Below are 13,104 nucleotides of genomic sequence, written 5' to 3'. Positions count from 1 at the left end.
GGCTCTCTTAGGGGGCACCCCGGGGCTGGGGGGTGCCCTAGTGCCAGCGTCCTCGCCTCCCGTGCCCCGGGCTTTCTGCATGGCCTCTGCGAGCTGGGCTGGGGGTGGATGCTGGAACTGGGAGGCCACGGGGGCACCGTGGGATGGTGCCCTGGGAGAGGAGTCCTGGGGGGCCGGCGGCCTGCCTTCCTGCTGCCCGCCCGCCTTCGGCCTGTGCTACCCAGAAGGTCACCAGGGCGGCCGGCGGTTGCGCCTCGGGGGCTATTTTTAGGGCCCCCGGCTCGGGTTGCGAGGGAGCTGTAGAGGGAGGGGGCAGCAGAGGAGGGGACTTGGACTCCACTCGGCTCCTTCTCTCCCTCCAGGAGCCCCCATCGCCAGCCCTGGCTTAAGGCTTAAGCGAATCCCTGGGGATTGGCTCCCGCGCCCCCCCCACCTCCGTGATGTGTCTGTGCCCCCCACCTGGGACTGGGGAGTAGAGTTACCCCTGGGCTCAATCCTATTTCCCTCCCTCCCTCCTCTCAGGCTCCAGAGCCCCAGCCCCACTGGGCTGGTGGAGAGGAAGAGGAGATTGTAAGGTTCAAGGTTTCTCTCAAGGTTATAATGATGCACCACATGCCTAACACATGGGAAAATCTCACTAAATATTCATTGAATTGGTGAATGAAGTGTCCGGGGCAGCTATTAGCCCTTCTGGGTAAATGTTTAATTTAGAGAAAAGTAAATAAAAGTGCCCAGTGGGTATTCATTCAAGAAGTATTTAAATATTTAATAAGTACCTACTATGTACCAACCTTGGTCCTGGAGAGATGCCTGAGAGGTGGATGGAGAGGCAGGGCTAAGGGGTTGAGCAGGGCCCAAGGGCCCAGTGACCTCCCCAATGCCTCCATTACTGCTGGCAAACAGTAAGACCAAGAGCCTGGCTCTCAGGTGGATTCTGGCTCCCCGCAGGTCCTGCATTACTGGCTGGGTGACACCAAACCTCTCTCAACCTCCAACCCCTCATCTGTACAAGTGGGTAGTTGGTCAGAGTTGAACAGGACAGAAAAAAGTAGGAAGGATACTGTAGGCAGAGGGACAGCGTCAGCAAAGACAGACCAAGATCACAGAAACCATGTGTTCTGAGAATCAGAGGGTTTGGAAGGATGAATGGCGGTGGGTGGAAGAAAGGGAGATGGGGCCTGCTGCAGAAGGCTCTGGTTGCTAAGATCTCTATTCTGAAAAACAGGGGGCGCTGCCACGGGTCTATGAGCAGAGAAAGGGCTGATCAGAGCTGTTTGCAGAAGGATCCTTGGGGCAGCCCGTGTGGAGAGTGAACTGGAGGGGCGGGGGCTGTTAAAGTGGTGGTCCTTCAAGGGTGAGCCTGCTAGAAGTGCAGATTCTCAGGCCCTATCCCCAGAGACCTAGGCTCAGCACTGGGAATTTGTACATTTGAGGAGTGGTCTGAGTGATCTGTCCAAGGAATGCACTTAGATAGAACATTGTAGCTTTTAAAGGCCAAAGGAGAATACTACAATAGCCCAGTTCTGTGTCTGACTACAGTAGTCACGTAGTCACATGAATCTACACAAGTGATAAAACTGCATTGAACTAAATGTACATGTATACATCACACACACACACACACACACAAAAGAAGGCATGTAAATCTGGTAAATCTAAGGAAGGTGAAGAGACAATATCAAGGTCAGTTTCCTGCTTGTGGTACTGTACTCCAGTCGTACAAGGTGTCACTACTGGGGAAAGCAGGTGAAAGGCACACGGGATCTCTGTTATTTCTGCCAACTACGTGTGAATCTACAGTTATCTCAAAATTAAAAGTTCAAAAAAATGCCTGGGGGTTGGAAGTGTAGCTCAGTGGTAGAGAGCTTGACTAGCATGCATGGGGTCCTGAGTTTGATCCTAGCACAGAAAAAAAATTAAGTCCATAAGAGACGCAAGCCTGACCTTGAACCTCAAGAGATGAAGCCTGGGAGGGACTACAAGGAGCCATGAATCATTCAGAGATGGGGAAAGTTACTCTTTTTTGTGTGTGTGTGCCAGGGTTCAAACTTGGTTCCTTGCGCTTGTGAGGCGGGCGGCAGAACCACTGAGCTAAATCTCCAGCCCGAAAGTTACTCTTGATCTGGCCTCTTCATCCCCTGCCTTTGTTCTGAGATACTGAAGTCAAAATGGTGTGTGGGTGGGTGGGTGTGGTATACATGCCCACCATGATACAGAAGAAACAATTTAAACACTGAATTATGTCCATAGAGATCAAAAGCCTTGAGGAATAATTTTTCTTGCAGTTTGCATACATTAGAGCTTACTCTTGTGATGTGCAGTTCTCTGGGTTTTGACAATGCATAGAATTACGCCGGCGCTACCCCAGAGCCATACAAAGCAGTTCTATCACTCTAAATATTCACTTGTGCATCCTCTTTATAGTCAGCCACTCCCCTGTACCAACCCTTGGCAACCACTGATGATGAATTGAATTCTACAACATAAATTGAATTCTAAAAAGGTTTAAAATGTGGGAGAAAGCGTTGCAAACAGAACATGAAGAACAAAGGAATAGAGACTTTTAAAAAAAGTAATAACCCAAAGCTACCTAATGCTGTATGTCAACAATTGCTTGGAATGCTGTGGGTGTCTTGTAAATGTTGACTGGTTGTTTAGTTGAATAAATGAACCTTATAATCTTGAGTGACTCTCTTAATGTCTCCAAGCCTGGGTTTACTCATCTATAAAATGGGAATACCCAACTCACAGTTTATTGTTCATTTAACAAACATTTGTAGTTTTCTATGAACAGACAAGGATTCCTGCCTCCAAGCTGCTTATGTTCAAGAAGAGAGAGAGGCAGCAAATTTAAGGAAATTGTAAAGATCATGAGAAGGAAATGAGTACTGTGGGAAAAGCTCAGCAGGGATGTGTTTGTGGTGGGGGACTGTGCTTGTGCGCAGGGTGGTTGGAGCCAGCCTCCATGGGGGGAACATCGGAGCCGATCTTCATCTTTAAAGGTTAGGAAGCACTTGGTGCAGACGTCTGCGAGGTGGGAGTATGCCTGGTGGTTCAAGAAGTGCCAGAAGGCCAGCAAGGCTGGAGGGCATGAGAGTAGCGTGGAAGGCAATGGCTCAGATAGCTAGCAGGGGCCAGATGGTTTAGCATCTTTCAGGCTGTGGTGCTTTTATGGGAAATGGGACGTCATCTCAGAGTTTTGAGCAAAATTACACAATGTGACTTATATTATCAGGATGGCATTAAATTGTTATATTAAATATTAAAATGAATATTAACTATTTAAAAAGGCCTGGCACAGAGCCTGGACCATGGCTTGTCTCTTGCTTCCCTTGTCTTTAGCAGTGGCATTCACTGACTTGCACCGAGGGTCTGTGAGCCCGAGTGAGTCGCTGGTGCCCTCTCCTGGAAAAGCCCGCATCAGCTGTGACAGCTGGAAGTGATCAGGCTCTGGCCAAGCCAGTTGTCCAGGGCGGCTGGCTGCAAGGCATTTGTCTGTCCCTCAATGTGGGCCCCCAGTGCCCTGAAGCCTGGCACCAGGCTGAGTGTATGTGCTGCCAGTCTTCCCTGTCTTTTGGTCACAAGTCTATGGTGTCATGGAAAGATCTGGGCTCCAGAGGCCAAGGAGCCTGGAGCCCCATCCTCCTTTTACACAGAATGCTGTGTGACCTTGGAAGGTCACTCCACCTCTCTGGGCCGTGGAGAATTTCCCCTAAGTTATAATGATGCACCACATGCCTAACACATGGGAAAATCTCACTAAATATTCATTGAATTGGTGAATGAAGTGTCCGGGGCAGCTATTAGCCCTTCTGGGTAAATGTTTAATTTAGAGAAAAGTAAATAAAAGTGCCCAGTGGGTATTCATTCAAGAAGTATTTAAATATTTAATAAGTACCTACTATGTACCAAGCATTCTTCCAGGCACCAGGGATATAGTAGTGAATAAAATGAATAAAAGTCACCCTTGAGCAGCTGACATTTTAGGTGTTGAACCAAAGGTCGTAGATGCACTTGCATTTGTACCCTGGGGAGGTCTGTGGTGAGAAGGAAGGGGAGGTGAGTGGGGACACCGAGGGGCAAGGCTGGGACTGTAGCCAGAGTGGACAGATGGGGTAGGAAAGTACCCACTGGGCCCTCAGCTCTTGGCACAAGGTCCAGCTCCGCAGTCCTTCCTGCTTCCCCTCTGAAGGAGTTTGAGGTGACCTAGGCCTGGTCCTTTGCATCCTGTGGGAAGCTGGTCAGCCCTCTGTGAATCCTCTTCTTTCTTGATGCTTAGAGTCTTGAAGAAGAGGACTGCAGAGCACCCTGAGGGGCCATGGAGGTAATTGGGTTTTCCCTGGAGGAATGTGTTGAAGGTCTCGTTGTATGTATGTGATCATGTGGAGCTCAAACCTTGGCTTTGGTGGGAGGGGGTGTCCATTCCCTGGATCAGCTGGCTGCACTTGTCTGTCTCTCAGTGTGGGCCCCAAGGGGACAGGGCCAGGATGGCTCTACTCTCTACTCAGAGAACGCTACCCCTGGGGAACAGTGGGCAGCTATGGCTTCCTCTCTAAGGACAGGCGGGCACAGGAGGCAGGTAAATCAAGAATGGAAGGCTTTACTTCAGCACCGTCTCCAGCTGGAAGACCACAGTGGAGTTCTCTGACACTAGGGACATCTGGGCAAAACCTGGTCACTGGCCATCAGTGAAGCTGGGGTGAGGCTGAAAAGGGAGTTTCTATACCAGGAGGATTGTTGTTCAGAAGACTTCTGAGGTCTGATCCCTACCTTCACTTCACTGTAGTGACTAGTCTATACATAAGCTCTTCCTGACTTTTGAATCCCTTTATGCTTTGTACAGCAGGTAAGTGCACCTATAGCTCGTCCTGAGCAAGGAAGGAGCAAGGTTCCAGAAACTTCCTGTGAATATATTCCTCCCTTTATCCACCAAAGCTCAGTGTCCTGCTTTCCCCAATGTTGCCCTCACAGAGAGGCCAACTCAAATGCTAGGACCTCGAACAAGCTCTAAGACAAGCTGAGGACACTGGGAATGCTGCTTCCAGTTCTGTGTTTTGTGAAAGTCGTGGAGTTACTCTGTAGGTCGATAGAGGAATTGTGGGCCTAGAGAGCTCAGTTAATTCCATTGGAACAGGGTGGGAGCAGGAAAGGACTACGAGCCACTAGTGATAGAAGTGGGGACCTGGGGTGTACCTGGCTCCTCTGGGGTAAAAGGGCCCTTCTTAGAGAGAGGAAGCAACTTGTGAGAGAGGGCTGCATCAAAGGACAGAAATGAAGAGACACCAGAAAGGATTTGGGAAGTTTTTGGAAAAGCATAGCAGGGACCTTAAGACTAAAACCTTGCTAGCTCTGTTTGACTCATTTTATCATGCTTCTATGTCTATCTTCTTCCCACCTCCTTTGAAGGACAGCCCCTTACATCTGGGAGGAGCAACATGGAACCTGAGGCCTACTTGGATCCATCAGCCTTCCTAAGTCTGTGATCCACCTGGAATATGTATGCTTTTTGGAAGGAGTAAAAAGAAAGCATCCATACTCCCTCCTGATAACCTTGGCAACCCAATTGCCCCTCAAGCCATCTTCCCACAGCTTTGGAATGCCTGATTTAACATATGCCAGCATTCCATGTGTATGTGGGCCTTGTTCTAAAACCCTCTTTTATCCCATTAATATTTGTAGACCTCCTGTTCATTAATAAATCTTTTTAAAAATTATATTTAATTATATTAATACATTTGAGTGTTTCATTTTATTCCATGATCCCCCTCCCATATGTCCTACACTCCTTCCATCTTTCCCAATTCTCCCAACATTTCCCTTTGGTATTTTCACTGAGGTTGCAGTGCACTGAAATGGCAGGATCATTGCCCAGAGGTCTTCTGAGGTCTGACTTTAAGAATGTAAGATCACAGCAGTCATCAAAGATCATTGAAGCCCCTGAAGATGACTAGGATGAACTGACATTTTCAAAGTACTGAGCCTTCTTACCCCAAAACAAGCTAGATCTTTCCATTTTTCTGAACATGGTTATTTTTCCTGAGTTGGCCCCTGTGCATAGAAAGGCCTTAGAAAGTGTTCATGAAAACAATCTGGAAACTTCCTTGGGGAAAGGACTGAGGTGGCTTCTGTCAGAGCCAGCTGGGGAGCCCCAGCTTTCTCCAAGGGAACAGGAGGTGGTGCTCTCCCTCTGAAGGTGGCACAGGAGGTTTAAGGGGGCAGTCCAGGAACCCAACAGAGGGTATGTGTGGTTCCCCAAGAAAAGCCCACTGTCCAGCCCCACTGCCCCATTTTACTACACATGTACAGCAGAGCTGGGAGACCCCAAGGACAGTCTGCCTGGATAGGAGGGTGGCACAATCCATCTCAGGGTGATGGGTGATGTGACACGGCCCCACCCCCAGTCACCCACCAGATGACAGTAAGAGGCCTGCAGGCTTGTGCTCATCTCTTTATTGTTTCTGTCCAGAGCCCCTGCAGTGGGAGGGGCAGTCATGGGAGGTGGCGTTCTCCTACCAGCCTGAGCCCACACACACTCTGCCTCCCTCTCCTCTCTTTTCCTTTCCAGCATCTCACCCACCCTCTCTCCTTCTGTATCTCCTGCTCCCACATCCAGCACCTTCAGGTTCTCTCTTGTAGCTCCTGCTTTCTAATCCCACCCTGGGCTGGGGAAAGGAAAGGAAGGGACCATAATGGCAGCTTCAAGTCCCTCAGTGTCCACAAGGGCTGGACCCCTGGTCCTTGCCCAGCTTGCTGAGGAGCCTACCCTTTCTTTCTCTGACTAGGGCTTGGGGATGGGAAGGTCCATAGGGCTCTGTCCTGACCCTGCAGGTCCCAACCCACTGCTCTGAGGCATTCTGCAAAGCCAGAGGCTAGAGGCTGAGGTCACAGAGCTAGGAGGGGCAGGGCACTATCAAACTGGGCACTATCCAGCACAAGAGGCAGGCTCACCCCTTTCTAACAGCGAGGACTCATGGTGGGGTTAGCAGAAGTGGCTGGAGTGCTACCTGGGACTGGGTGGGCTGGGTACCATGAAGGGTAGCCAGTGAGAAAGAGTTGGAAGCTTGAGGGAAAGGAAGCAAGGTGGCTGGGTGTGGCATCCCAGGATGGAAGGAGGCTGGCTGGTTTCAGGAGGCAGTGAGGATGGGGCCAGGACTGTGTCTGAGGCCCTCTAGATCTACAGCACCTCATGTTGCTGCTGTGTGGCTTCACTGACGACCTGCGGAGGAAGAGGGGCCCAGTTCAGCCTTGTGCTGGCCCAGGGGAGCCCCAACCACCCATCCCCAAGACAGCAGGACCCACTCAGTCCCAGCCAGGCCGGAACCAGCCCAGCTGGTAGAAGACACATAGCTGGCAGTCCCCACAACACCCTCACAGCCCCGTCAAAGATGAGGAGCTACAGAGACCACTCACCTCCCCATCCCGGGTCTCAATGGTCTTGATCATCACTGTCTTCTTGGTGTGGACCTCAGAGCCCCTTTGCTCTGGGCTGGTTTCTGTAATACATCCACCAAATGCTCAGCTTAATCAAGTTCAGGCTGGGCTGTGCAGGGCCCACAGTTCACCCTTTTCACAACAGGCTTTTAACTTCTTCAGCAGGACAGTAAGTAGCTTTGTCCCTGAGCCCAGATCCAGCAGGGGACTCTCCAGACCTGGGGCCCAGTCCCGTAGTTGACATGGGCTCAGGAGTCCATAGACTGCAATGTGCAAACTCCAGTCCCAGGCTGCCTCCCTTCCTAGCTTCTTCTCCACCCTTGGGCTCCAGGGGAGCCCTGTGTGAGTTTGCTTCCTGGGACTTCCCTCCTCCAAGACAGAACCCCAAAGCCCAAGCTTGAGAGACCCTTTTGGAGGCTCCAAAGCCTCAGCTCTCTTTAAGACTGAGAATGAGTAGCTTGATGTCTTAATGAAGATGAGATGGAGCAGCAGTCACTGTTCACAAGGCTGACTCACTTGCCTGCTGTGCCTCGATTTCCTTGCTATGCAATAGTAGCAATGATACTTGCCCTATTGTGGCCACGGAGCTATTGATTTGAAAAAGCATTAAGTGATTTTAAATGCAAGACTCACACTTGGTGTTCAGACAAACAGCTAACTGAAAAGAGAGATTCTGAGTTTTATAGGGAGGGTTAAATTTAGGTCCGTGGTATCAGGAGCTTGGCATTCATGAATCTCCTTAGCAAGCAACTAGCCTAGGATGAATGTTGTGACTTGTTGGAGCGCAGCGTGTATTTTTTCCTGATGGAAATGAACATCGAAGATATAAAAGGTTTGATCTAGGAAAGGAGAGGCTGCCAAGGACTCCGAGTTGCCTTCCTAATGTATCATTAGAGCATATTTTTCTGCTCTCTGGGGTTGGAAAGCCACTTGATCTGCATATTACTAATGTCAGAATGGCAAAATGCCCCAAGAGCTCGTTCTTTTCATTGTTTGGCTTTGCTAAGATTTGGCTTCATTTTTTTTCAAAGGGGCATCCAACATCTTGCTCCCACAAACTGGAGGTGCTCAATAAATAGCTGGAGAGCGTCTGGTAACAGGCCAGACAGACAATGGGCAGAGGGTGCCTTCTAGCCCAGAGTGTGAGCTCTCCTACTGCCAGGTCTCTGGGGACACTCCTGATGCTTCTAGAGTTTGGGCTTCAGAACACACACCCAACACTTCTAAAGGTACAGCGGACATGGTCAATATAACAACACAACACAACACAATAAGAAGCTCTCTCTCAGAAGGTTCTTCACTTGCCTCTACCTAAACTCCCTCACCTGCCTTAGGCAGCCTCCTTTCCCCTGGCACTGGACCCATAGTTCCAGCCTCCCTTCCTGCCTGATCTTGGGCAGTGCCCAGGCTGGTCTTCCAGCCATTTTAGCCCTTCCCCCACCTCCCAGCACACGCTTACCTCGGAAGTTGAGAGCAGAGTAGGTCTGGATAGGAAGGTTAATCCTGAAAAGGGAGAGACCAAGTCCTCAAAGTGTTAAGGTGCTCTCATTTCTCCCTGTGACCACAACAATCAAGGCTAAACATATTCTTCAGTTACCCCAGTCCCTCTGACTCCAACACTTTCTCTGTCTACACTGTGTAGGGTATGGGGTCAAAGGCCAACTTCAGGTGTCCCAAGAGTTGTCCCTTGGGGAAAGATCAGCCATTCCAACCTCAACCTGCTGGTATGATACCAGGATGTCCCACCCCATGGCACTCTCCAGGACACCAGCATTTCCTTTCTGTTCCTGACACTGCAGGAGGTTTGGATAGCCACCATGAGTGCTCTCCAAGCAGGACAGCCCCATAAGTTGACCATTTACATTCACGCTGGGAAAAGGGAACAGAGCTTTACCACTTTAAAAGTCCATCCTATTAAACCTGAACCCTTTCTTTATATGTAAGCCATATATAAACAGATTTGACACTTTTTAAAAAACTTTAGATACTATTATTATATATTAGTAATGCTATGTGAGACCGAGGATTGAATCCCAGGTGTCACACATTCTAGGCAAGCACTCTACCACTAAGCTTTTTATTTTGAGGAAAGGTCCCTGTAAATTGTCCAGCCTGGCTTCTAACTTTCAACCCTCCTTCTTCAACCTCTAGAGAAGCAGGGCCTTGCAAGCGCAAGGACCCAAGATCGATCCATCTCCAGTACAAAAAAAAAAAAAAGACTCTAGAGAAGCAGGAATTATAAGCTTGTATCACCACACCTGGCTTAGATTTTTTTTATGAATATCAATGAGTACCATTTTTTGACATAATGGACCTGTCTTAGACTGAGATTCAATTTATATACAGTGAAATGAACAGATCTTTAATGCGCAATTCAGTGAGTGTCAGTCAATGTCTATATCCATGGATCTACCATCCCACACCCAGATACAGAACATTTCCATCCCCCAGAAGCTTTGCTCTTATTCCTTTCAGTTGTACATTGTTTCTGTGTTTAGATGGGGGTGGTAATCTACACATGACACCTGGGTCTCCCCTTGAGCACACGTGTGTGCGGTGCGTGTGCGCTTGTCTTTCCACCCCACTCTTAGCCTGTCTGTGTGCAAGGCTTTCTGTCTCGGTCTCAGCTTGTCTCTTTCTGCCCCCCGTTCCTCCTCATCATTCCCCACTCTGTTTTCATCTCTCCCTTGACTGGCAGTAATATTTTATTACTGATTGCTGAATATGATTTTATGCTGCTGGTTCTTAATTCTAAAGGTAGAGGAGGGAATACTTATATTTCTCTTTTTATAAAAGCTGTTAATTACATCACCTTTTACCCAAGTGGCCTCAGTTAATTCTTTGCGATGAGCAGAACTGTGGTTCCTTGTGTAAAATTTTTTCCAGGTCTCAATGAGGTGATCCAGAGCCCCTGGGGGAGGACTTTCCCCTACCCCCACCCCAGTACCCTGATCCAGCCCCTGCCTTGCTTCTCACCGACTCTCCTCGCCCTCCAGCAGCTTCCGGTAGGTGGCGATCTCCACATCCAAGGCCATCTTCACATTGAGCAGGTCCTGGTACTCGCGCAGGTGTCGGGCCATCTCGTCCTTGAGGTGCCGGATCTCCTCCTCCAGGCGTGCGATGCTGTCCTGGTAGCCGCTGGCCTCACTGGCATAGCGGTCCTCCAGCTCTCGCATCTGCCTCATTAGGGAATCGTTCTGCAAGGTGGTGGTGGGGAGTCAAGAACAGGCTCGGAGCATATGCAGGGAGGGGAACAGAGTGGAAAGGGACACAGCCTTGGGGCTGGGAGGCAACTCCAGATGGCCATGTCCAGAAATTTTCAAAGAAGTAACCAAGGAACCCTGCACCCAAATGATGTTTTATGTGGACACTCAGAGAATAAGTTTCATAGAAGGGAGATGCTGCCAAAACCCTTCTGATCCCTTAATGCCCTACTGGGAATCCATCATCCAGCTTTACCCCTGGTATAGACTTGAGGCAGTGGAAGCTCAGAGAGGTTCTGTGGTGAGCCCAAGATCACAGTGAAGGTGTGAGCTGAAGACAAAAAGGGCCTGAGCTTTCAGGGTTAGGCAGAGACTCACAGTGCCCTTGAGGGCGTCAATCTCGCATGTGTAGGACTGGATCTGGTGTCGGTATTCCATCATCTCCTGCTTGGCCTGGCGCAGTGCGTCGTTGTTCTTGTTGGCAGCCTGGGTCAGGTCAGATACCTAAGGGCAGAGAGACAGCCCCTGAGACGAGGAAGAAGAGGAGGCAGGCAGGGTGGGCAAGGGAGCATGGAGACTCTGGGCTCCCCCTCTTCCCCATGGATGGAGCCATAGGCAGGACCTACAAACCGGGATGTAGGGTGACAGAGTCCCCAGGCCAGGCCACTCACCTTGGACTTGTACCACTCCTCAGCTTCAGAGATGTTCTTAGCTGCGATGGTCTCATACTGAGCCCGGATGTCTCTGAGGGCGGCTGTAAGGTCTGGCTTGGATGTGTCCATCTCCACCTGGATTTGCTGTTCCTGAAGCTGGGCATGCAGCTCACGGATCTCCTGCAGGTTGTGACTGGGCTTCAGTCCTCATTCGGGCCCCCAGAGAACCCTCACAAACCATTCCTAGAACCACCTTCCTTCCCAGCAGCTTCACCCTGGCCTAAGGATCCTGCGTACCTCTTCGTGCACTTTCTTAAGGAACGCTATTTCCTCGTTGAGAGATTCGATTCTGCGCTCCAGGTCAATACGAGCTAGGGTGGCTGCATCTACGTCCTGGGAGAGGTCAGACAAGGAGGACAGGGTCATAGACAGCCTGGGTGGGCAGAGGGAGGCCAGCGGAGCAGGGATAGAAGGGAGAAGACTGCTGGGGCAACAAAGACAGCTTACCGCTCGGAAGGCAGCCAAATTGTTCTCTGCTTCTTCTTTGAGCTGAATCTCTTCTTGCAACCTGGCCAGGACAGACAGAAGGACAAGACAGAAGGACAGACAGTTGGGGGAGTTAAAACAGCAGCGGAGATGATCACTGCGGGTAAAGTCAGCAGAGGAGGGAGATGACTGGTTAGGGGTGGTTCAGGGAATGGGCTCAGCACTGAGAAGCCCTGGCTGCTGCAAGGAGATCAGAGGCCCAGAAGGTGGCAGAGGCTCCACCTACCCAGGGAGGGGACAGGAAGTAGCCCAGTGTCTGCCTTGGAGCCACACCCTTGAAGTCTATGTTCCCACCAGACTATGACCTTCCTGGGGTTAGAAAATGTGTCTATTTCCTCTACCTCTGTGTTCCTTGTTCTCAGCCCTAGCCTGGTCCCTACAGCTGCTCAAGTAATGTTTGTGACTTTTGTAGCAGGAAGGTGACTCTGCCCTTTTAGGTAAACAGAAGCAGGACCCATAAATACTCTGCACTCAGCCTTTTTCTATTGGATGCCCAGGGGAGCCTACATCCAGTCCTCTCAAGCTTTTGGAGGGCCACAGCCCCCATCCATACTCCCAGCTACTCTAGCCAGTGTGTCCACTTGTGAAATGACACAGCCTCAGCTAGGCCTTGAGCAAAGTACCCTCTCCCCAGCCCTCCCCTTGCAATGTCCCCTGGGCCTCCTCAGAGTCAGCTGAGAGCTGTGCTTCCCTACCCTTAGGCCTTTCCCAGCCTATTCAAGTGTTTGTTCTTAGCGCGCATCAACCCCCCACGAACTGCCCCAGCTCCCTCCAGCCCCTCCTCTGCCCATTTGCCTGTCTGACACCCACCCCGCCCCCAACCACCACTACTCCAGTAGCTTGAGAGACTTTTAAAGTGGCTCCTCACGGGCCCTGGGGCTCCCAAGACCTCCCGTTTCTACCCCTTGATCTGTCTCCCCAAGGAAACTTTTCTATAGGGAAGGAACCCTGGTGAGATCTGGGTTCCAGCTCCCCTTGGGGGACACAGGGGAAGATCCTTTCCAAGCCTGAGGTGGGTAAGGAACCCTAGCCCCAAAAGAGGGTGCTGACAGGGGGTGGGGTGGGGGGGCTGCGCTGTGCCGGATAAAGGGGTTGTGGGGGCAGCGGGCCCTCACTTGGCCTTGAGCCGCTGCAGTTCGTCGATCAGGTTGTCGCGTTCCACGTCCACGCGGGCGCGCTGGTTGGTGAGCACCTCCACCTGGCGCCGCAGCTCGCGCATCTCCTCCTCGTAGAGCTCGGCGAGGCGCGTGGGCTCTCGGCCCTTGAGGCGG

The 13,104-nt window shown here is 50.8% G+C and overlaps 2 protein-coding genes across 2 annotated transcripts in view; both read right to left on the bottom strand.

Moving 5' to 3' along the window:
* Positions 1–957, bottom strand: part of LOC104853789 (striated muscle preferentially expressed protein kinase-like) — a gene marked incomplete at its 3' end in the record, with an annotated part of 13,746 nt that extends 12,789 nt beyond the window's left edge. Inside the window, exons 1-2 of the mRNA XM_033763985.1 lie at positions 792–957; positions 205–297 (exon numbers count right to left, since the gene is read on the bottom strand). Of these exons, the coding sequence (XP_033619876.1) occupies positions 205–297; positions 792–957 (259 nt within the window). The remainder of the gene's footprint in view (positions 1–204; positions 298–791) is intronic.
* A 6,178-nt stretch (positions 958–7,135) lies between these two features.
* Des (desmin) overlaps positions 7,136–13,104 on the bottom strand; it is a 6,683-nt gene continuing 714 nt past the window's right edge. Inside the window, exons 3-11 of the mRNA XM_010611968.3 lie at positions 12,949–13,104; positions 11,795–11,855; positions 11,585–11,680; positions 11,306–11,467; positions 11,013–11,138; positions 10,408–10,628; positions 8,891–8,934; positions 7,411–7,493; positions 7,136–7,216 (exon numbers count right to left, since the gene is read on the bottom strand). Coding sequence (XP_010610270.3) covers positions 7,175–7,216; positions 7,411–7,493; positions 8,891–8,934; positions 10,408–10,628; positions 11,013–11,138; positions 11,306–11,467; positions 11,585–11,680; positions 11,795–11,855; positions 12,949–13,104 — 991 coding nt within the window. The 3' untranslated portion in view covers positions 7,136–7,174. The remainder of the gene's footprint in view (positions 7,217–7,410; positions 7,494–8,890; positions 8,935–10,407; positions 10,629–11,012; positions 11,139–11,305; positions 11,468–11,584; positions 11,681–11,794; positions 11,856–12,948) is intronic.

The sequence above is a fragment of the Fukomys damarensis genome, unplaced genomic scaffold, assembly GCF_012274545.1.
Source record: "Fukomys damarensis isolate Sample0158 unplaced genomic scaffold, DMR_v1.0_HiC HiC_scaffold_16, whole genome shotgun sequence".
NCBI lineage: Eukaryota > Metazoa > Chordata > Mammalia > Rodentia > Bathyergidae > Fukomys > Fukomys damarensis.
Note: the sequence above shows the minus strand (reverse complement) of the source record. Positions and strands in the feature narration are given on the sequence as shown.